This window comes from Syngnathus floridae, chromosome 21, assembly GCF_059516105.1.
Source record: "Syngnathus floridae isolate MCC-2025c chromosome 21, RoL_Sflo_1.0, whole genome shotgun sequence".
NCBI lineage: Eukaryota > Metazoa > Chordata > Actinopteri > Syngnathiformes > Syngnathidae > Syngnathus > Syngnathus floridae.
The window spans coordinates 5,375,227-5,399,385 of record NC_142433.1 but is presented as its reverse complement, the minus strand read 5'-3'; the positions used below and the strand labels follow the sequence as shown (position 1 = coordinate 5,399,385).

Below are 24,159 nucleotides of genomic sequence, written 5' to 3'. Positions count from 1 at the left end.
TACAGTGCTTATCTCTTGTAGTTTTTATTTCTTAAGGAACAATAGATAATAACCATAGTGATGCAATTAAGTCTTTTCAAGGTTGCATCCTTGTTAGGATATTCTTTTGAGGATGTACCCTTGAGAGGTTTATTTTTATTTATTCGGTGTAATACTTCAATAAAAAGAAATCAAACGTTTAAAGATAATGCTCTGTTTTATTCAAGAGGATGTACATTTACATTTTTTTAATATTTTTAAAAAAAAATCACGTAACGATATGTATATTAAAGTCAGTTAAAGTCATAATTGGGTCACGTGACTGATCTCATAAAGGTGCCTTCGTCACACACCAGGAAGTCTTTTAAAATGGACGCATCTTAACTACGGACGAATATAATATTCGTTTTTAAATCGTGTTTTATTTTACTCCCGTGACCACAACGTACGTGTCATTGTAAAAGGTAAGTGTTCATTTTTGTGTTCCTATTTTTTATTTGTCTTTTTGATAAAGTTATTGAATAATCCGAGTGTTTCACGTGAACGTGTGTTTGCATTTGGGCCCAATTGTCCTCCTTAAGATGCCCGCATTGTATTTTTGTGTTTTTCGTTGGGTTTTATTTCAGTAAAATAATTAATTGCACTTAGAAGTGACGCACGTTCAAACGTGTGTGTACAAAACTGTATTGACAGTGGAGTCGCAGTTTTCTCTTATTACCACAAGGTGGCGACATTGCTTCAAAATATACAGAATGTGTTCTGAGCGAAATGTTGTACCTTTGTCTTGTTATTTTGCGTTTAGCGTTTCTTATTCAGCTAAATGCTCTCTTTAGTGTCGAGGTTATAAATAAAAAAAATACAGTAATAATAATGTAATGGTATTTTATAGCTTCTTGCAGGGCTGGGCAATATGGTTTGAAAACAGCATTTCCAATTTATATTTTTATACATAGAAAACGCATTTTATTTCTCTCACTCTTCTCCTTTCTGGTATTTGATTTATTTCCTTTGGTACTAAACATGTTTTGAAGTAGTTATTTTGTAAGCATTAATTCCAGCAGAATAATGTAAAATACGTTAAATATCTAGATCTGCTCTTTACTCATGTGTGCCTCTGAGGAAAGCAACTAACTTGAAGCCCCCCTCAGCCCCCCATAGTGGCAAAACCCCCACATCTTGGCACCCAATATGTGTGGCAAGGTGTTCCTCTCGGCCCTTCAATAACATAATTGGCTATTCTGCCCCCCCATTTGTCAATGGTCCCAAATAACTCACTCTTCCAGATGGGACCGTATTGTGACCCGAGACCTTGAGGTGAAGAGGTCACTCTGGAGTGTGAACAGAGGCCAGCCTTTAAGGACTCCTTGTGGACTTCCTCTTTTGACCCAAGCACGTGTAGCTCCCAAATTGAAGGCATGTGAATGGAAGGTCCTTAACACCCGAAAATGACCCATAGCTGGTGTTAACTGGAATAGAGCGAGTCAGGTTAATGCCAAATAGCCTGTTAGCATTGCTAATTACAAAATCAGTGTTTCTGTAATGTTAATACAGTATAGAGAGTTTTGAATTCATCCAAGATTTTATATTTGACGTGGGCCTGCCGCGGTAATGGCTCCTCTAATCCTGGCTAATTAGACCTACGGCACAGGGGGAGTGGTTGTGTTCACGCTGCACCAATTTGCACTATGTCGTCGTGGGGGGAGGACGGATTGACAGGCGGCGGTGTGAACACACAAACAGGTTTTAATTTGAACCCATGCTGAGCGCACAGTATGCCGGGGAGGGGAACCCGTTTGTTCGACGAGATTGATTAACCCTAAATATGTATGTAGAAAAATTAACAGCAAATAGTAAAATGTCACTTGTTCTATTTAACCATAGAAAGAGACAATTTGGCTGATTTTTTTTTTTAGTTTGTTTTTTTAAATTGGATCTAATCACCTCCCAAATCTGTTGCCAAACAAAACAACAGCAACACACAGTCGTGCTCAGTCTGCCTCAATTTGTCTTTAAGAATTTTTTTAGATTTAGTTTTCAACTGCACTTTTGCTTTGGTATAATTTGCTCTATTTGCAGAAATACGGCGATTTAAATGTTCTCCTGCAGTCGTCAATGTTAAGACTTGCAATACCACAAGCGTCCCTTAGAGGTCTCTGTGATCTGATTTTGTATTATACAGCCTTTTATGTCGTCATTCCCCGAGGCGTCCTTTTTTGTATGAAAGAAATCACGTTTGATGAAAAAGGATTGACTGCCGTTGCAGGTAGGAATATGTCATTAGTTAATATGAATTTAAAATTTAAATTTGAGCGATATAAAAAGCTTGCGCCCAACGTGGGGCTCGAACCCACGACCCTGAGATTAAGAGTCTCATGCTCTACCGACTGAGCTAGCCGGGCGATGCATTCCAAGTAAATCACTACCCTTTATGTAATCGGTTAGAATATAATCCAAAGGCCGATCGATGTACTGCAAAATTGGAAAACATTTTCGTAGTTCGACCATTATAACGTGATTTACACTGTTTTCGTCCTTTGTGAACATGGTTGGAATAAATTGCGAAGGGAGCAAAAAGATTAGCGCCCAACGTGGGGCTCGAACCCACGACCCTGAGATTAAGAGTCTCATGCTCTACCGACTGAGCTAGCCGGGCTGTGTGCAGTCCACCGCTAATGTCTAATTTACTACTCATCTATCAACAGATTTCAAGAACCTTCGCCTGATGTCTTTCCGGACTGTTCTAGAACTACTATAGCAAAATAATTTTTTTAATGATTTTGTAATCAGTGGTAATTATAATGTAATTTTTAAGAGGATTTCTTTTTTTAATGCAACATCAGATTTAAATGAGACCTCCTCTGAGGAGGCCCGGTGTCCTTCAGAAACAATTCATTCTTGCCCAATGTCCTTTCATTCATATCCACACTTGACATTTGGCCGAATCATCTAAAGTCACTAACGTCCACCTGCTAAACCGACGTGTCCATCAAACGTGAGAGAGTCGCATTTAAACAAACACTTTGGCGACAATCATTGCTGTGTTTGTCTGGTGCTCCCCTTGAGGCATTACCATGTGAAAGACCCTCCATCCTGTGAACTTATTTGAACTCTGACCCTCTCCTCTGTGTGTTGCAGACAAAAAAAAAAGGAGAACCTACAGCTGGGATGGATGGAGGACTCCCAGTCGGTTCTCACCACCAGCAGCAGCAGTAGACCGGCGTCCATGTTGAGCTGTCGCGTCTGCTCCCAGGCGACAGAGTGAGTGGGAATAAGTGGTCATTACAAGTGTGCTCCTGACTTGTTTTCACCATTAATTATGCACCATTCTCCGCCCCTCACTTACATACTGGGCCTATTTTAAACGCATTATGGGGACTAAAATTGATGTTCACCGTTTCTCTTTATAATTTTGTTGCAAACTCTAGTTTCTCTTGAAATTAATTGAGCCCTGGCTAATATTTATGGCAAGCATAGCATTACAGAATCTTATGTAGCATTATATACGTGAGTGTCCTATTGGAATATGTTTCAATATTGGAAAAAAAAATTAAAACAATATTATCTTATACACACGTACACACATGGATGGTATGATGCAGATATTTTGAAGGGCCTCATCTCGCCTGCCTTTTCTTTGGCTGTCTGCGCCGTCTGACCCGAACGATTCGCTTACAAAGAGCGTGGTATTGCCATCTCGCCATCGGTGGTCTGGGAACGCTTTGCTCGATAGGTCAAAATGCATGCTCCTCTCATTCACAGGCTCTTTGTCACATTCAAGGAATCAGCCAAGGAACATCCTCAACCAAAAGTACGATTTGGAGATTGCATTGGGAGAGTCATTTTGTTTTAGTTAATTGACTTCTTCTTTCTGTTCATAATTTTTTACTAGTACTCTGATATACATATTTGGGCGGCAGTAAATGAGCATGACATGAAAAGATGTGACCCCTAGGGGCGGATGGACAATGGTCACTTCCTCCCTAATTCACCAACTCACAACACATAATTGACCCCGTGTGTGTGTATGTGTGTGTGTGGTTGCAGTGGGAGGTGGCTCTGCATGACCCTCTCAGATGGCCTTTTAAGATCAAGTTTATTGACCTCTGACCTGTGTGGAAGTCATTTCCTCGTTGAGCCCATCCCAAGACACCTGACGCATTCCGCTGCTTGCCAAAGCGCCACGTAAGTAAAATCTATCTGTTTGCTTTCATTCAAAGTAAAAAAATAAAAATACAATTCAAATGTAACATTTTATTTTTACATTTCACCAAAATTCATTTTTGCCACACTACATTTTTTTCCCTGGATGCATTTTGTCTTCATCTGCCGGCATTTTGCTCTTGAACTTGAACTCGTTTCCCCTCACGCCGCCGGATTTCACGGCCCCCACGAACCCCTCCAGACCCCCCCAACTCACACACATGCCCCCTCCCGAGCACCATGTCAGTCTTTGTGAAGCTGTCTTCCTTGACTTTCCACATCCCCAGTCTGGCCTCCCCCCCCCCCCCCCCCCCCCCCCCCCACCTATAGCCATTCTTCACCATAGGGTCCCGCCCGGGTCCCACCCGCCCTCCAACAAGGACTCGCTAGGCAGCATGCTAATCAGGCTCTTGGCGGCACTTCCCACGATTCTCCCTCCCAGACGTGAGCTTTTTGTCTTGTTATTGATTCCATTATAATCAGACGGTTCCCGTAACTTTTCCGCCGTCTGGGCCGGCGGGCCGACCGCTCATATGCCCCCCCCCACCCCGCCTCCTCATTCATTCATCAGGACTCAGGGTCTCATTAATAAGTCAGAGTCAAGGATCCTCGAGTTTACACAATTTGAAATAGTGCTCAGTTGCAGTAATAATTTAATTTAAGCGGGAAAAGACATTCTTTTTGCACTTCCACTTGTTGCTGGGTAGAGTTCATATCAATAAAAATAATTCTTTATGTGAAGTAGCAAAAACAGCTAATGGTTGACGCCTTTAAATTAGTCACATAATGACCTTTGCATCTTTTTCTTGCTAAATCTAAAGACTCTCCGAGAACAGCTGTGCCTCCAGATGTGACTCTGGTGAACAGGTTAGATTTAAAAAAGCTTTTCAACAATATTTCAGTTTATAGAGATGCGCCACAGTATGTAGAAAAGCGATTAACAAAATAGATGCAGACATTTATTGCCTCACTGTAAACATGTTTTTATTGAGCGTGTAAACAACAGGAACAAAAATTGCATAGTACAAAGTCTTGTGCAAATAGAGCTCTGGATGTGTGCATTGAAAGGTCAGAGGTCATTGGCGAATCTCTCCGATTATTACAAACTCATAACACGAAACATTTCAAATGCCATGACAATCAAAATGACTCAAACTACAATCTTTATAACTGCACATATGCTTAAATACATTCATAACTTGCTGAACCCGTATTAAGACGCTAACGTGCAAACTCAGCAAATATGTGCAAAAAAAAAGACAAATATGTTCTATAGTATCAGATTGTCCAATCACGAAATTACCATCATTGCACAAGTGAAACATTTTCAGCCAAAACATAACCCGAAATATTAATATAAATCCGTCTAATTTACCCCAACTGAATAAGAAATACAATTATGCTAACACAATCATTTAACGGTTACTACACATATTATTGTTTCATAGAATGATATGTAACATATTATCAAGGCATTTAACATTGTCCATCAGAAAAATGTCCATTCATCTGTTGTTTTTTTCCACTTTTTCAGCTTTCACGGTCCAGAAAAAAGAACCCTGCAAGACAGAAAGCGTACATTAAATACAGTATACAGACCTAATCAATACAAGTGAATTATTCTAATTTGCACATTTAACGAGAAGCTAAATAAATACGAAGCCTTAACCGGGTTTTTTGTTTGCTCCCCACACATTGTAAACTGTAGTTTACTACCCGCAGATGGCACACTAATATGGCCGCCAGCCTCCTCCTCCTCCTCCTCATCCCTCCGTCATTGTCTCAACTACCCAACACGTTTTCTCCCACGCTCTTATTCCAAGGGGGGGGGTTACAAGCCCTGATTGGGTCGCCATAGCAACCCTGCATCGGAACGGTCCTGATTGGCGTACGTGGCGGGCTAATTATGCAGCTCATATGCTTAAAAAAAATAACACAAAACAATGTGTAGGCTGTATTGAAATCCAGCGCTAAATAAAGCATTGCGTGGTTGGGGGATTAATAAAAGAGGAGGAACCCCTCGGGTTATTTACTCATCGCCATATTGGATTTCATTCGGGTTTAACGCCAGCTAGCTGATTGCAGCGTGACAAGCTAGGCGGAGATGCGATTCTTTGGCTGGATCTCTGTGTGAAACTGGCTGGTCTGTATAAGGACTGTGAGAACGGACTCAGCAGGGTAGGGGTCTGTATGCGTTAGAGACGGGGCGCGGGGTTGATCGGCGGGGGGCCCCGCTCGGACAATGGCCGCCATTGTTTACCAATCTCCCTCGTCCATTAATCAGGGCCATCCAGCTCTAATTGGCGTTTTGGTTAAGCTGCTCGCTAGACTCCCGCTCCCTCCACTGGCCTAAATAATGGCGTTACGCCACAAGTGCCGCCGCGCATTGGGCAGGACAATGTGTCGCTTGTCTGAGGGCCCGGGGAAGGACCCCCCCCTACCCAACAAACACCCCCCCCCCGCCCCAAATAAACCTCACACACAAGCACAAAGAAGGCCCCTCACTATTGAGATCTCACTGTCGCGGTCTGCCTGGCCTCGTCTATCTGCCCCCCCTTCATCCTCATCCTCTTCTTTTCACATTTACTTACGACACTTTTTCCCACACACACACACAAGTCATCTTGAATCATTGCGCCGCGTTGAGATGAACCTCCCGCTTTTATACCCGTTTGAAAACGCCCAAACAAATAGACAATCGCGACATTCTTGCAGTTAGGGGTGAAAGTCAAAGTGTAACGCTGAAACATCTCCATGGCAACACGTACGAGCGGGGAATCTTTTTCCCACCTACTCGTTCAGAGGGCCATACTAAGAGTTGCAATTTATTGATTATTAATTAATATTTTTTTTGCCAATTACGGCACCTTGCAGTTCACTCCTACTTCTAACACCCAAAAATCCCAAGCGGCACGCCGAAGTAACACAAAATGTCGGATGGCACCGTGCCGTGACGCCCAAGCCACAGCTGCCCTCAAAAATGGCAAACACCCAAAAGGCATCGCCGCTCAGCTTCCTCCGTTCTCGTCCCCTCGGGGCGGGCTGAGCTACAATTAACACAGTGGCGGTAATTAACAACGAAGCTGGGCAATGGCGCGGAAAAGCACGTAGGCTAATGTAAAGGCGAAGTGGGGGTGGCCGTCAATGCACGTTCTCACAAGCTGCCATTTTGTGCCAGTCTTTCTCCTAAGATGGTGGCAGGGCTGCGACTTGCATGCGTGGGAGAGGGCGGGGTGGAGGAAGAGCGAGGAGGATTATGGGATTGAAGAGCGAGTCGCATTGCTGAGGCGGGCATGATGCCACCACCGACAAGTTATTTTCCTTCACACGTCGTAAGGCTACAAAAAACACACGTGGTCATTTTGTGTATTTAAAAAAACAAAAAAAAAAAAACGTGTACATGAGCTTAATATATGGCCCGCACATTAACTAACTATGCATGAGCGCACACACACACACACACACACATGCACAACACAGCCATTCTCATGGTATGGTCTGCCCCCGAGCATGCAAATGACATTCATTATGCAAATGCATACAAATCAGGCCCGACCATCTGAGAAGGCAAGCTGGGGTATAAAAAAAAACAAACAGAAGAAAGAAAATAGGTGAAAGCGAAGCGAAAGAAGGACGTATAGCGTAAAAAGTGTCTACACTTTTGCCACGTGAAGGCGAACGGTCACTTTAACACAGAGGTTCAACAAAATGGCCGCAAGATGACACAAGGTTCCCGTTAGCATGTGCTTTTCACTCAAAGCATCACCGTCTAATAGGAAAGTAGTACAAAAGATTTGCAGTGTATGTCAGGGAGGAGCAAGGTTTGTTTTCGGAAGATGTCACGAGTGGAATTTTGGGAGATGAATCTAAAAATAGAATGCGTTCATAAATGTATTATAATGCTGCAATTTTACGGCTTTTGTTCATGTAATAATTTTGCGTTTAAAATAATTGCTAGTGTATTAAAGGGTTAATAAATCTGCTACAAATGTGTGAAACTTTTGTAAATGACTTGCGGTACAAGAGTCAGATCACCGTTTGGCAATTTCGAACAATATTGCCACAATTTACAGCTCTTGTGTAACAATTTATTACGTGTTAATTAATTACTAGTGTATAAACACCTGATAAGGCCCGACAGATTTTTAAAAGGTAAAATTTGTTGTGTTCTTTTCTTTTTTATGAAAATCTTAAAAAAAAGGACTTGGGCAATTTAGCTATTTGGCAAACAATAGAAAAATATTTTAATTTTCCCTAAATTTATCAAGGCCCTCTGGGAAATGATTTCGTAGCTTTTCTTAAAATGTGAAAAATTGCACCAAAATTATTAATTCAGTACCATGCAAAAGTTGTGCGTCATTCAAACAATCGCGTGTACAGTATATAGACACACACACACACAAAAAGAATGAATAAATAAATAAATAAATAAATAAATAAATAAATAAACAAATAAATAAATATAATGAGCATTCCAACAGTGATTAGCATGTCGCACACCTTTTTGTCACACACCATCCTACCTTTTTTTTTTTTTCCCACTGACATCATATCGTGTTGCGTGTGCTTTTGTTGATTTTTCGTCATCGGTGCAGGCATGTAATGGGATTCTTGTTACTTTCGGTTATCTAGCTTTATGAAGAATGTACGTCACTCATACAGCTAGATAACCAAAGATAACAGACAACCCCTCGGGCCTGAACACACACACGCGTGCTACGAAGCCTCCTGTGCACCTGCGAGAACCAAGCAAAAAAATTTTAATTATAAAAATTATACAACATGAAAAGCATCAATATATTTAACTTTATGCTGCCTAGCTTGTTGTGTTAAGGATCATGTGTCAAAATGAAATTCATTCAATTATTCTTCAAAAACCTGTTTGACAATAATTTTAACAATTCCTTTTAAATATCGTTTATGTTCATTTTTTTCATACAATTATTGGGTTTTTTCCATAATTTTTTAAAGCAGAAAGGAGGAGGAGAGATTGAGCAAAAGTGACGTCATTACCGCGTGGGCACAGAAGTGTGATCACTAATTAGTACACACACACACACACACACACACACACACACACACACACACACACACACTAAGGCCACTAAAAATTAATTGAAGTGCAACATGCAAAAAAAATACTACTAGCCTGTATAACCTCTCACACACACACACACACACACTCGCACCCACACACAGATTAAGTAGATAACAACTGTCTATGTAATTACATTTTTTTAGATCCATGATATGTCAATTATATTTTTCTCGAATAAGACATTTGAGCTTTATTGTTTGTGTGAAACTTTCAAATATGAATGACTCGAAAAAGCTACTTTTCCTGTGTAATCTTTAAATCATATTGGCCTCATATGTGTATAGAATATGTAATATGTTCCCGTTCATGCAAGCAAGGCTCGGTAGCATCAAAATACATATTTATAGCCTATATAATGACAATATATTATCGATACACTCGTAGTCCTCCCAGGTGGCCCACACTGCGATGTGTGTCGTGGCAGTAAAATGACAAAATGTAGTCAGGAACATAAAAAGGCGCCATAAATGCTGTCAACTGAGGGCGGGGACAAAAAAAAGTAATAATACTGTGTATTAATAATCATAATATAGAACTTACCCCTGTGAAGAAGAGGCGCCTACTCAATCCAACTTCAACCGTGATGCTTTTGTAGTTGAGGATCCTAGAGGTCGTAAACAAGAAAACATCATTTTATCGTCTCATTTATGGCTTGAGGGCAAAATTAAACTTCTTTCCAAAAAAAAATCTTGATTAGTATCATTACAATGGTCCAAAACGATCAATATGGAATGAAGCGAGGGGCCTTATGTAATAATGCACGTCGTCGTAGTCTTGCAAAGATGTGTGTGTGTGTGTGCATATTTTTTGTCTTAAAAAGACTGTTATCTATTATTTTTCTTAAAAAGACTGTAGTTTGTTATTTGCAATTATATGTACATGTAGGAAGCCTAATGTGAGCCGTGACTGCAATTGCTAAATTTAAATACTGATTTTTTTTTGTGTTCATTTTCAGTTTTGTAATCAGTTAAATGTAATTACGCTGGGGAGGGACTTTTGTGTGTACCCTGAACGCAACTGTTGAGTTCAAGTGCAATATATGGTTGAGAGGGGGCTTGCTTTTTACTTTAAAAAGATCTTAATGCACAATTAGTAGAATTGAAATTTATTATATTTTGCAGCATTTTTTATTTTTATTATTATTGTTATTTTATTTTATACAATACTTTTATTTTACTTTTAATTGATTGTATTTCATACAATACTTTTTAATTGTTTTTTTTGTTTTTTCAATTTACACTGAGATTTGTGTCAACTGAGTTAAAGAATTTAATTGCAATTCCTTTTTTTTTCAATGCAAACTTTCAGACTATATCCTTAGGGGGCCTAGAAAGTGTGCTGTAAATGGATGTGCTGAGTTCAAGTGCATTTTTTGGCACCATGGTTGCACACTTTTTGGAAACTGAGGATGCTCGTGCACCAAACACGGCAGTTGTAGAGCTATTGAACGCTAATCTCTAAAATATACGCAATGAGGCGTCACCTTCCAAGAGTAAATACAATCTCGATCATGAACTTGTCTTCTAGATCGTGTTTGAGATGCACCTGTGACACGAAAAAAACTCCACAAAGTAACAAAAACTCCCAGCTATTTTTCATCCTCACTTTTTTCTCCCCCCTGACAAAAACATTTGGATTTATGCAGGACAAGCTAACGTGGGCCTGCGTGTAAATCCTCGCTCGCCTCCCTATAGCATAAAGACGCCTTTCCGACGGCGTTTGAAAAATCCACGAGAGGACGTTTTCTTACCGGTGGTCCCTCGGCCGGCGTCCCAGATGAGAGCATCCACGAGCGGCGCATGTAGTGACGTCCCAACGGTCTCGTCCATTGATTTTCTCCCTTTCTTAAAATCACATCCTCTTACCCCCCTCCTCCCTCCTCCATTCAAGGAGGGGGAGATGGCACGGTCCACGCCGCAGAGAACTACATCGCCACCATCAGCACCAGCGCGCAGCGTCGAGTGGCTCGGAGTGCACGAGCAACTCATTTGTCCTAAATCATATATGCACCCCCGAGGCTACGCCCCCTCTTTGTGAGTCAGTGGTCCACACCCTCCTCATCCTCCACTGAGATGCCTCTGCGCAAGATACAAACGTTCACTTTTGAGTGACATGTGAGAAAATGGAAAAAAGGTCTTTATTTTTATATCTTTGTCATTGCAGCATATTAAGGGATTCAATTTGGGGGTAGGGGTCCCCAAAAGTGGGGGTTAGGAGGGAAAATTATGACTTTATGAATTATCAAGGACTTTTTTTTGCACACTTTCAATATCTGTCAATTGTGTTTTCTATATTTGATTTGAAAAAAGAAAAAATTCTATCAAAATGAAAAGGAAAAAATTGTTTTATGCTTTTTTCAGCACTATTGATTTTGAGTACAGAAAAAAATACACCCAAACTACAGTCGAGTTTTTTTTTTTAAGAAAAGGAAAAAAATAGCTCAGCAGAATATGACGAATAACTCAAAATCAAAAAAATACTTTAATAATAATACAATTTATCAACATTTAAATAAATGTGGTCTCTCATTTTAAAAAAAACATTCTTAGATTATATCTACCAGGTCACTATAACGGCTACATGGACACAATACACAGAACTGATATTCGAATTTGTTGAATTGATATACAAGATTTCATACCGACACTTTTAATAAGAGAATCTCTGAAACACATCAAAAAGTAATTTCTCGTTTTGCAAAGATGCTGATGTCTGCCACAGTCTCGACAAGGCTCCCTTAATTAACATGATAATCCCAAATGTTGGAGTCCGTCAATGAAAGGCAATCCACCCAAAAACCATTGTGTGTGCGCGTGTGTGTGCGCAGTCATGTTGTCTCAACATTTGCATGCAAGAAGTTGACCCGGCCATGTCATGTCTGTCTAGACCACCTCAATGAGTGGCCACATTGCTCCACACTAAAATATGCACAGCGTGGAGCACCAGACATGCAAATCAGCGCCATTTAGACGCCATCCAACTCATCATTCTTTTTCTTTTTTTCCCCTTTTGTTCTAAAGCAACTTTCTCAACCGTTTAACTGCAAGTCTACATTTTAGTCATGCGTTTATTTGCCGATGGACTTTCCCACAACTTGTGTCACTATGTCTTACAATATGGAGACTGTTGACGTGCCTTGGTACGTGCTGCTGTTTTGGTTAGCAACAGTATGCAGACAGCCTCAGCAGTGTGTACTAATTATTTTTGTAATAAAAATAAAAACAACACTCCTTGTGTCCTTTTCATAGTCATGCATATGTTTTGGAGTTAACAATGTTATTTTTGTTTGTTCCATCTCAATTTTCTCTACTTATTTTTCCTCAGGTAAATCATTGGCCAAATGGAATGGAAATATGGTGAGCTGCAAGAAGGTCAGGTTGAATTTCTAATTTGTGTTCTTAATTTTTTGAAGGTTGCACCTCTCGAGTGTTGTCCACATTGAAATGCAATATATAGCCATAAATCTCCACTGCAACACAACAGTGGACTAAATGAAAAGCTCATCTATGTTTTAATCACACCTTTTAAATAATCGCTTTAATGGAAGCACCAGTAATGCATGAAAACAATTAGAAGCTGCAGTGTTGAATTTCTCTGGTTGTAAAACAATAACTTTAAATTTATTTTACATCTGATATCATTGGAAAACACACCTCAACAGGATTTTTCCACCAATGTACATAATTTAATGACAAATTCATATTTAAAAATATATTTGATAATTAAAAAATGTAATTAAACTTAAAATCAAATCCAAATTTAATTTTACTTGGCAAGATACTTTTATTTTGTTTTCTCAAAATGTGAAAGCTGTCTTTTTTATTGCCATGGGCATAAATGTATGGCTTTTGCAGATCTTTTGTAATGCCCATTCACAGTAATATGTATTAAATTTAAATGCCCATTTATTTTTGGATTAAATCAATGGCTCAAATTGATACGAGTCATTTTAAATAATCCGCTTTATGAAACAAGAAAGCGGTGAGCGTTCATTTCTTCGGGCACAATGCTGCCATCGTGTGCATTTATTATGAATTACAACTTTTAGAATGGTGGAGATCTTTGACACAATCGCGCCCTCGTCGGGCCAAAGTGTGTAAAGCCGCTCATTACAAGTGCTTCATCTTACAATGTTTTTTATTACAGAAAAGATTACCATCATTCATCCTCCAATAGTGGAGATTGTAATAACACACCTTTTAAAAAAATACTCATGCATGCATGTCAGATTTGTGATACATTAAAATCCCTTCAGGGCTTTTAAATTGCGAAGGTAGGGAGGAATAATTGGTTTATTGCTTTAATGGCACTCCAGCATCAATTTGTTGGAAAGCACTTTTAAAAAAACCTTATAAGACATTTTTTGCAAATTATTTCACAGAACCCCAAGTTTCGCCTTGCTTAAACTCCAGTGGTCCAAAAACCCCAGTTTGAGAATCACTAGTCTAGCACCTGATATAACCCACGGACTGGCTGGATATTTCCCACATTCATGAAGTGAAATAAAAGCACGAAAAACTAAGAACGATAAACAGAGTCTTCTGGATCATGTCCATAGAAACCACTTAGTGCGTGTACGTCATACAGTGTGCAGTGATATGATGCCGTCACGTCTGTCAGGACAATGTCGGCAACAAAAACGTCGTTTAGTCATTTTTCGACACTGAATTAGTGGCATAGGGAGATGTGCAGAAATAAATAAACTAACGGACTCCAGCATAGCGCCTCTAGTCTCCACAAATATTTTTGCCCACATGCAAAAATCATGCAAAATGTAAATACTGTGGCGGAGGGATACAAACACCACGGCACAACATGGCCGTCACCTCCGTCATGTCCTCTCCTGTGGGACCGGGCCGCGCTTGCGTGATGAGCGCTGATTGGCTGAAACGCAGCTTGCCTCGGCCTCCCATTGGCTCTCCTGGACGTCCATCAAAATCTGACGTCAATGACGTCTATCATACGCTGGTTGCACTGTGTCGCCTTGGTGGAGAGTATAGTTACTTAAAACATGAAATGGAATAAAATGTCGCGGATTCTTTCACAACGAGACGTCACGCAAGCGTAATTTAATCGATGGTTCTTGAGTGAGAAGTATTCCGTCCCGGCAGCCGTGTCTTGTGTGGGCTTTTAATCGGCAATATTTCAGGGTAAGTGGAGTGATACATTTCCTTCCTGCGTCTTCCCCCCTCCTTTGCACCCGAGCGCCGCCGCTTGCTTTGCTTATTTAAATCTCGAATGCATAGCGACGCATATCGCTTATCTTAATGCGCTTGTTTAATCAAACTTAAGTTTCCGTGATGTGAATTAAAGTAGTGCGTGTCTATCGAGTTGCAACGGAAGGTAATGGCTGTCGGCCGCAGCTCGTTCCGGAGGGATTGTCTAATGGCCTCGATTCCTGTGCACTCTCGCTTCAACGTCATTTTTTTCTTGCGTTTTATTTTCCCACGGTTTAGATTCGCTAAAATGTCCCCAAATGACACTAGTGGTCCGTCTCGTGCGTCAGTGGGCCTGTCTGTCTCCGATCTGTCAAAGGACACCACGACGTCGTCCCCATAAAAATCCTATGTGGACCGTCATGAACATATCCACATTATAGAATTGGAAAAAAACATTTTTATTTTAAACCTGTGAGATCACATTTTTGATCAAAGCACATCTCGTTGCGTTTCTGTCCTTGAGGCTTCTCTGGAGGCGGAGAATCTTAATATTTACCTAGATTGAGTTTGACTTGATGAGATTCTGTTTTAATGTCGTTCAGTTTATGCAGCCATCCATTGTTTATCATGTTTAGTGAGACAATTGCAGATAACAAAGTTTGGGAGAGAGTCCAGGTAGCTAGTTGCAGGTTTAACAACCATTACCAAAATCCCTACTGGCCATTATGTTGATGTGAAGGTTATGCAAATTGCAACAAATAAACAAGTGGAAATAATTGTGTGTGTGTGTTTTGCTCTGCCACGTTTCATCGGCTAGTGTGTAGTCCACTTAAAGGTCAGTGGCACTAATGAGCGTACTCCACAACAGAAAGATGAAGACCCTCGGCGTGATTGCGTCCCCCCCCCACCACCACCTTCATCAGGCTCACTTGAGCATCACTTGGCTGATTTAACCAATTTGATCTCGCTGTAATAAACCAAATGACTGCCCCCACTCATCCCTTTTGAAATAACAAGTTGGCCATTGTGCTCCGTTTGTCTCTTTTTTTTTTTCCTTCCGGGTATCCAACGAGATGAATTTCAGTTTGGACAAATTTCATTAAAGAACCGAACTGACCTTGTTCTCGCCGAGTCCAATCAGTACGCCGGGCCGCTTCTAATTGAGTGAGCCGTTAGTGCCTTGAGGGGAAGTTGGGGTGCATTGCATGAACGTGTCAATTGCACTCATTAATGAGGGTGCTCAGAAGCCTCACAGGGCCTGAGTCATTCCAATCCAAGATGATTTTTTATACCATATTGCAAGAAGAAAGATGTCATTGTGTGCCCTCACATTGATACATCTACTCCAAACCGCCTCGGGAATAATGTCAGATAAGAACAGCTATGTTCTGATAATCAATCAGGATCCAGCGCATCATCTCGCCTCGCCACGAAAGAAAATTAACACGTTTGTCGTGTTTGAAAGCGAAAAAACAACTTAATAATGATTTTTTTAAATTTGTGTCCCCTGCAGGTGAGGAGCGACACACTCCTCCATTATCAGCTATTTCACCTAAGCGGTTTTCCTCCGCCCATCGCTTCACCTTCAACCTGGCCAGAGAAATGTGCCAGCATCGCCGCTGCTGTTGTCCTCCGCCGCCCTCACGCATCTGATTTATTTTTTTATTCAGCGCAGTAAAAAAAAAAAAAAAAAGCTCTCAGGACCGCACGAGAGAGAAATCTTCTTTATTTGAGTTGACCGCCTCTAAGCATCATGGGTAGGAAAAAGATTCAGATCCAGCGGATCACCGATGAAAGAAACAAGCAGGTAAGTGAGGGACTGTTTTTGAGGTTGTAACTAAACGCTGAGTGAACTTTTAAAGCATGGCCGAGTTAGATTGAGGGCTGCGGCGGTTTCTAGTTTCATGCCAGTTACTGGCAGCTGAATGCTCGGCATGTTTGACACCCGTGCACTTGTGCGAGCAGCTGTCGTGGTGAAGTTGAAACGAAATACGCCGGGCCCGGTCCCGAGACTTTGCACGCAAAGAAATAACAGCAGTTTCAATGACACATTTAAAAGGTCAAGACTGTTTTTCAATTTAGTGAAAATGTTGAGCACAATCATGACGATAAGTTGGTTCTCCTAGGTGACATTCACCAAACGCAAATTCGGTTTGATGAAGAAGGCGTACGAGCTGAGCGTGCTGTGCGACTGCGAGATCGCCCTGATCATCTTCAATCACGCCAACAAGCTCTTCCAGTACGCCAGCACCGACATGGACAAAGTTCTGCTCAAGTACACCGAGTACAACGAGCCGCACGAGAGCCGCACCAACGCCGACATCATCGAGGTGACGTCAAACTACACCTTTTTACAGCATCGAATTTTGCTGACTTTTTTTTTTTTTCATTTGTAGACTTTGCGAAAGAAAGGCTTCAATGGTTGCGACAGTCCCGAACCTGACGGCGAAGACTCCATCGATCAGAGTCCCTTAAATGACGACAAATTTCGGAAGACCACAGAAGACCTGGATGTTCTCTTCAAGCGTTACGGCGTGAGTGTGAAATCAATGCGGTCTTCTGGTTCCAAAGCGCCGCGCACGTCACTCACTCACCCACGCGCGTCAATTGAACCGTAGCAGCAGTCGACGGCTCCGCCGCAGACCTTCACCATGCCCGTCACCGTGCAGGCGTCCAATCCCAGCCCGCTGCAGTTCAGCAACCCTGGCAACGCGCTGGTAACTACCTCCTACGTGACGGCGTCGTCGCTCGCCGACACCCACCTCCTGTCGCCACAGCAACCGGCTCCTCCGAGGAACACAGTCTCCCCCGGGTTGCCGCAGAGACCGGCCAGCGCAGGTGAGCGCTTCCACCAAGGTCAGCGAGTTATTTTTCCCAACTTTTTTTTTTTTTTGTGTGCTCATTGGGAATCTCTCCTTTGAATCCAACAGGTGCGCTCCTGGGAGGTGACCTGAATAATTCAAACGGAGGTTGTCCGAGTCCAGTCCGTAAGTGCTTCATTTGGGGTTTTGTTCATGACTTGTCGTATTCACCCGGCTTTTTATGCGCAGCTAACGGCTACACCAGCGCCAGGGCCTCGCCGGGCCTCCTGGCCGTGTCCAACGGCAACAGCCTGGGAAAGGTGGCCCCGGCCAAGTCGCCCCCGCCGCCGCCCGCCAGCCCCCAGATGGTCAGCGGGCGCAAACCGGACCTCCGCGTCATCACCTCGCAGGGCGGGAAGAGCCTCATGCAGATGGTGAGCCGCTCATCTTTTGTTTTGTTGCCGTTTGTCATTTTGCAACGGCGGTAGACCGGCCGCATTCTTGCAGGTGTTGCCGCTGAGCATATTTTATGGTTCACACACACACATAGACCAGCCGCTGTATTTCCCGTCGGGCTGTCGCGTGTTCGTCAATGCGGCCAGACCCTCTCCTGCTTTTGAGCTCTGTGACTTCTTACAAACATGTACCCCTCTCTGTTGCCACCCTTTGCAGACAGAGGATGAGCTGGAGTTGGTAAATGAGGTGAATGTCCGCCTCTTAGCATGGTCGGGATGGAAAAAGAAAACACATTGGTTTTGTTGTCGTTTTGTTTGCTTGTTTTTTTTTTTTGCTTCCGTGGCATTTCTCGGGATGATCCTCCTCAGTGTGTGACTGCATGCGGTTCAGGCCTCATGACCGTGTTGTTCTCTGGTCCTAGCATCATAAACGTCATCATCCAGGATAGGAAATGAGTACAGTCAACCCTCACTCACTAGGGGGCAAGATGAATTTTAAAAAAGTTGAGTTAAACAATCGACCGAGAAATGATCATCTTCAAATGGGTGAGGCTTTACTGTACTCTTTACACCAAAAGAGGGAAGCGCCGCATGGCATGGTCCTCGTTCACTGACAAGTATGCACCCATCTTCACCTTCTTCAGCCACAGCGCATCAACGTTTCCTGCCGTTACATTAAAGGCATCCCCGGGGACAAATCTTCAAACGCAGTAATTCTAGATTTCAATCGATATGAGTAGGTGCTGCTGTTTTGGTTAGCAATTAATTTAATAGGACCTCAGTGGTTGACTTTGTCTCTCTGAGGAATAATGAGATGAGAATTATTACCACTATCCAATTGCCTTTAATGTAATCGTGTTAGGTCTCACTACGAGCCTTTACAAATGTGCAACAACTTTTTGTTTCTCCCCCTCTGACAGAACGCCCAGCGGCTGGCGGTCGGCGCCCAGGTGGCCCAGACCCTCACCACGCCCGTGGTGTCGGTGGCCACGCCCAGCCTCCTGGCGCAGGGCCTCCCCTTCTCCGCCATGCCCACGGCATACAACACAGGTCAATAGAAAATCCCAATTACTGCTGATACATTATCTTCAACTTAAAATCCCCATTTTTCTTTTCAGAGTACCAGCTGACAAGCGCCGACATCACGGCGCTTCACGCCCTGGCGTCTCCCGGCGGCTTGCTGCCAACCAGCGTGGCGACGTGGCAGCAGCAGCAGCCCGTCGTCTCACAGCAACCGCCGCCGCCGCAGCAGCAAACGCAACAGCAGCAAATCAATCTGGCGTCGCTCAGCAACTTGGTGTAAGTCCTCTTAGTTATTCCTTCTGATCCACTCGCATGCTCTTCATCCAACACATTTCATCTTTCTTCTCCAGCATTTCACCATTTCACTCTCTACATCATAGAAACATTTTGGGGTTATTGTTGGCGACGCAAAGAGACAAATCAACCCACCCTGGGTTCTTACGCGGTTGGGCTCGGAGACGTTAGTTTGAACGGCGGGTCCTTGAAGTGTACTCTGTGCTCTTGTCGCCATGCAGCATGTGGGGCGTGGACAAACAAAGCAGCGAGCTGTCTAGCCAGGTGTCCAGTCTGGCTGCCAATCTGAGGTGAACGGCCACCGTTAAACCTGTCTGTGTGTCTGCGAGAATGTGTGCGTCCAGTGTCGCCACCTTGTGGCTGTAAGGAAGACAGCTAAACCTCTTTTTTGCTAAAGTAGCAGCGATGGACTCGATAGAGAATCTGTCACACAATTTGTTGTCACTTGTGGGTGTTGCGTTTGTCCCTGTCAGGTTGTTAAGTCTTTTTGTCTTTTTGCCGCTGCACATTTTTTGCTTCAACGACCGACTTAGCGAAGCAGGAAGGAACTCGATGTGTCATTGTGGTCATTGGGAGTTTTCTAGTGTTGAGTCCCCTCCCCTCAGTGAGCAGAGTTGTGTTGTTTCAGACGACATAATTGTGTTTTTTTTTTTTTTATGATAACGCTCAATTATGTCAGTATTTTTAGGGGGGAAGCTCCAACCTTTTGTTTTCTTCCCCACAGTCTGGGCTCTCCGTCCAACCTGCTCTTGGGTAGAGATGAGTGGTTGGGCCGGTACTGTATCCCACTTCCTTTTCCTCCCCCCCGCCCCGCCCTGTTTGTCTTCATGTACGCTTTTTTTGGCTGAAAATCCCCGCACCCGCCGTTAGCATGCGTGTCTGTGTGCGCAGTCACGACCCGTCTCCACGTCATGTCACGCTGCCTTCCAGGGTTGTCGTGTTGATTGTTCTGGAAGTGAATTGCCAATATCACACATCACTCATTTGTCACCGGACGCTCCCAAAACAAAACGTTATTACAGACTAACCATAACATTTTGAGTTCAACAATCATGAATCAGATTTGCCATTTCAAGTGGGATTCCATTTCCTGTGAGTATCCAAAGTTTAGAGGTACACGAGGGTACCTGGTTTAGAAGACAGCAAGTCAGAACTGACTGTTACTCACGGAACCAACCGGGTTTTTGATACAGATTCCACCGTAAGCACTAAACGCATGGAAACGATTGTCTCTTAGCTTAGCATGCTAGCATTAGCGTCTTTGTTTTGTTGTGGTGCTCTGGCTAAGAATCCAAACTGTTGCGTTTTCACTTCTGGAACTTTCTCGTTTGTGTGTCAAGCCACAGGGCCCCTGAATGCATCACAGGCTTGTTGAAAATGGCTTCTTGGTGTTTTTTTTTGCGCCGTGCCTTTAAAATATGATGTCATCCCATTTGGCTGGGCTTGTTTAATTTGGTGGTGGTGTTCTTGCGCTCAGGCCCGTGGCGCACATACCTCAAGGCGCCATGTTGACGGTCAACACCAGCAGCGGCGTCAGCATCAAGTCGGAGCCGGTGTCGCCGGGTCGGGACCGCAGCACCCCTTGCCCTCCGCCGGCCCCGCCGCCGCCGCCAGTCCCGCCGCCTCCGTCCGCTGGCGCCACCCTGACGGCACCACCTCAGTACCCGGGCTCACTGCTGTGCTTGGAGCCGCCTACGGGACGCTCGCCCGCAGACAGCGTGAGCAGCAACGCCAGCTCCTTCGAAGGCAGCGACCGCGAGGACACGGGCGGCGGTGGCGGCGGCGCCAACAACAACGCCGACATGGCCGCCACGGGGAGTGTCGGGCCGGGCCGCTCTGACTTCAGCCCCTCGCCGGAGCCAGAAGGTGGCAACATCAAGCGAATGAGACTGGACACCTGGGTCACATAAGCGGCGAGGGAGAGCACGCAGGGAGGTTTGGACGACACTGAAACACATCACGTCACGTCACGTCGTACACGCCACATGTGAGGACGTTGCATTCAAATGCCTCAGCGCGCGCTTTGAGCCTCGACACCATCGCGTCCGTGTACGGAAGTTGAACAGAGGCAAGTGGACTCTTCAAGACACTTGGCCTTCCATCTGAAAAGCTTCTTCACTTCGGAATCGTTGGTCTGGCTAGCAAAACATCTTTGTAGTGGACACTTAAATCAACAAGTAGGAATCCGAGAGCGAGCAAGTAGAAATTGTCATTTTTCAAGTCATCTAATTGGTGCTTATTCCATCAAGGGATGACAACTCAAGCTTCATCATTTGGATAAATATGACATCAAAAATAAAATAGCTCATCATATAACATGGTGAGCTATTTAGGTCAAGTCCACACCTAAAATTTCAAAGTGAAGAAGCCTTTTGGGTTAAAAAACCTCTTCAACTGACGAGTCCAGTCGGGTCCCTTCAACTTTGAGAGATGTTCCTCACCTCCATTTTATTCAGTCCACATTCAGCGGACATCACTCCCTGCGGGACTCCCTTTGCGACATTTCCCTTTCTTCAGCAAGTCCCTCCCACGCTGCACTTTTTTCTTCTTTTTTGGAAGCGCTTCAGGCCGACGTAGTCCTCGGAATGCCAAAACGAAACGCGGCGCGCACAAAACCCGACGACGCCCTTGCGGCTCTTTACGACTTGGGTGTTGTGCAAGACACGCTGTTGTGTTCTTTCTCCGTCAGTGGTTCTGAAGATCCGTCACTTTGTAGACAAACCCTCTACAAAACTTTGATGTCCAAATTTTTCGCACGAGCTAGCCCTCCCATCTTCTTTTCCCGTGGTTCCCCCAAAGTGAACGGACAATTTCTATATTTCTAACGCTTCCGTTAGCTTTTTGCCCTCAAGCGCGTGTATGTACATATATTTGCATAGACTTTGCCAGTTAGCCCTAAAAAAAAAAAAAAAAAAATGCACAAAAAAAAAAATAATGTCAACTCAGTGGATCTGTCCGCTATTATTATTATTATAAACAAGCGTGACGTTGATATGTTTGGGTAGCGTACCCCCCACTTAGCGCCTGCTCGGTCGTGTTGTCGTCATTTTTGCTACGCATCCAACACGCACATTGGAAACGCAACACACACACTCGCACACAATCACTGCCCTTCACGTTAGCCTAGCTTCATATCTAAACGCACATTTAGCCCTATTTCTACGGCAACCAGTAAAGTCAAAAAAGATTGTTTGATGTCATTTTTAAATAGCAATTTGTTTCGTCGCCATTATCTCGGTGCGTGAATGTGTGTGTGCACAAGTTATTTAGTCAAAATAGAAGAGATGATGTCTACTCCGTCAGACCTTATTCACCAATTCCCCAAATTATATCCCCAAAAAAATCACGCCTACTCGTCTGCGGTCACTTGACTGTTAAGCCCACACATGAACTGGCAGCGCTTAGCTGTGTTGTAACTCTTGATTAAAAAAGAAAAAAAAATCCAACAAAAAGCAGATGTTTCTAGCAGAGCTTTAAAATGCTAAGTAAGCTCTGGAACTGACTGTTATTGCATTACAACATTTTAAAACTCACTTTCTTTCAAAATCGATATCACGCAAGAAAAAAAAAGGGGCTTGACAAATGTGAATTTGAACCCCAGGATCGCCACGGTGTTATGTTTTGATTGGACAATCAAAGTCGGCATGATGAGCAGGACTTGTTTTCAGAGTTAACAAAAAAAATAATTCAGCATGTATTGCCAAAAATGTACCTATGTCTCAGACGAAGCAGTTTTTGCCAATCATGGAAAAAAATGTTTTCCTTTTAGTGGATAGTGACAGCACGTTACAAATATCATTTTGCGCCACTTTTTATGCATCTCAAAAATCGTTCAATTCACAGATGCATCGTTTACATTGGGAAGGTTTTATCTCTTACAAAAATATTTTTTGTTTTCATTTTTTTTGCACAATTTAAGATACATGTTTTTCATTGGAAATTGATAGTGATATTGTTGCCAAAATATTGTTGAGATTTTTTTAATTGCATGATAATAAAAAATAGAATACATTGACAAGATTATTTAATTGACAAAAAAATCCACCATTTAGTCGAGTTTGTCCAATAAAAAGCATGTATCAAAATTTTACGATATATATTTTTATCCCTGCACATTTTTTACAGAATTAAAACAAACCTCAAAATTTCAACAAGCATGAGTTTCCTTGACAAGTAAAAACATCCAAAGTTTTTTTTCCTCCCTCTTCATTTTATGTTCAGATTTAAAAAAATATTTATTGGATAGCAATGACATGACGAAAGAAAACTAATAAGCAAGTATTTTTCCAATCAAGACTGTATCAAATGTACCTTACTTTTAATTGGAGACGCCAAAACAAGCTCAGTTCGCAATAGCTGACTGCAAAGTGACACCACTCCGATTGGCTCAATCCTGCCCCCTTGTGGTCAATTGACAAATCTCAACGAGGGAGGGCGAAACACACTTGGGCCCCTGTTACTTGTGTATGATGTTATGTTCAGGTTTCTCTGTACCGCTTCAGTGCATCGCCAAACATCTCCGAAGCCTTTTAGTTTGTGAAGCTTGTAATTTTTGAAACATCGAACTGTCCGTCATCGTTTTCACCGACATCCAAACTGGTTTCCTTTTGATTCAAAGCAACTTGCACGATCGGACAATGCGGTATTAGCAAATGCAATAAAAGGAACGTACCAGTTAAATGCTGCAGTTTTCATCCAGATATAGAATATATTTATAAAGAAAAAAAAATTGGTGAAAATTCAAACATGGTTAGACGCATGGGACGCAGGTAACCGTAATGTCACACGCAGTCAGAATGATGTAGCAAATAAAATACTAAAGATGAAATTTATAGCTAATATATTGTGTTGAGCTAGTCTGCTATGGGTTTTGATGTAAAGATGATGTTTTGCCGTTTTGTTTTTCTTGAACGATATACAGTTTGTGTATATTTTCATATACAAAAGTATGCACTGATGTTATTGAAATTCTATACCGCTTTTACAGAAAAGTGTTTGTTGTACCAAAGTATCCAAGTCCCTTGAAACCTTCTCCTTTTTGCGTATGTTTTACTGTATTTTATATATTAAATGACAAACGGAGTGAAGTTCACCCTTGTGCTTCGTCTGTTTAGGAAGTTTTATTGAACATTTTCAGCTCTCTGCACGTG

At 42.7% G+C, this 24,159-nt stretch overlaps 1 protein-coding gene, 1 long non-coding RNA gene and 2 other non-coding genes across 14 annotated transcripts; 1 reads left to right on the top strand and 3 right to left on the bottom strand.

Moving 5' to 3' along the window:
• The first annotated feature begins 323 nt into the window (after positions 1-323).
• Positions 324-24,101, top strand: LOC148380135 (myocyte-specific enhancer factor 2D homolog). 11 transcript variants are annotated; one of them, XM_088364974.1, is made up of 16 exons: positions 324-443; positions 3,115-3,237; positions 4,024-4,161; positions 12,602-12,648; positions 15,950-16,243; positions 16,563-16,766; positions 16,833-16,970; positions 17,055-17,292; positions 17,367-17,423; positions 17,487-17,671; positions 17,910-17,939; positions 18,613-18,742; positions 18,811-18,991; positions 19,231-19,299; positions 19,734-19,784; positions 20,487-24,101. In XM_088364974.1, exons 5-16 carry the CDS (start codon positions 16,190-16,192, stop codon positions 20,917-20,919), a joined length of 1,770 nt encoding a protein of 589 aa, XP_088221100.1. In that variant the 5' UTR covers positions 324-443; positions 3,115-3,237; positions 4,024-4,161; positions 12,602-12,648; positions 15,950-16,189; the 3' UTR covers positions 20,920-24,101. The 11 variants fall into 11 exon arrangements, with proteins under 11 accessions (XP_088221100.1, XP_088221103.1, XP_088221101.1 ...); XM_088364977.1 differs by lacking the exons at positions 324-443; positions 3,115-3,237; positions 4,024-4,161; positions 12,602-12,648 and adding an exon at positions 14,218-14,427 and having other exon boundaries at positions 17,058-17,274; XM_088364975.1 differs by lacking the exons at positions 324-443; positions 3,115-3,237; positions 4,024-4,161; positions 12,602-12,648 and adding an exon at positions 14,218-14,427 and having other exon boundaries at positions 17,058-17,292.
• trnak-cuu (transfer RNA lysine (anticodon CUU)) lies at positions 2,306-2,378 on the bottom strand. The gene has a single exon. It is a non-coding gene; the product is annotated as a tRNA-Lys (tRNA).
• trnak-cuu (transfer RNA lysine (anticodon CUU)) lies at positions 2,560-2,632 on the bottom strand. The gene has a single exon. It is a non-coding gene; the product is annotated as a tRNA-Lys (tRNA).
• On the bottom strand, positions 5,144-11,233 carry LOC148380136 (uncharacterized). Its single transcript, XR_015854979.1, has 4 exons — positions 11,028-11,233; positions 9,818-9,881; positions 8,703-8,915; positions 5,144-5,738 (listed from the first exon to the last, which is right to left on the bottom strand). It is a non-coding gene; the product is annotated as an uncharacterized LOC148380136 (long non-coding RNA).
• Positions 24,102-24,159: the final 58 nt, after the last annotated feature.

Excerpts from the sequence above, each read along its gene's own strand:
- LOC148380135 (XM_088364974.1), top strand. The coding sequence starts at position 16,190 with ATGGGTAGGAAAAAGATTCAGATCCAGCGGATCACCGATGAAAGAAAC. Across the intron at positions 19,300-19,733 it reads AGTCTGGCTGCCAATCTGAG|TCTGGGCTCTCCGTCCAACC; the intron begins GTGAACGGCCAC and ends TCTTCCCCACAG. Across the intron at positions 19,785-20,486 it reads AGAGATGAGTGGTTGGGCCG|GCCCGTGGCGCACATACCTC; the intron begins GTACTGTATCCC and ends TCTTGCGCTCAG.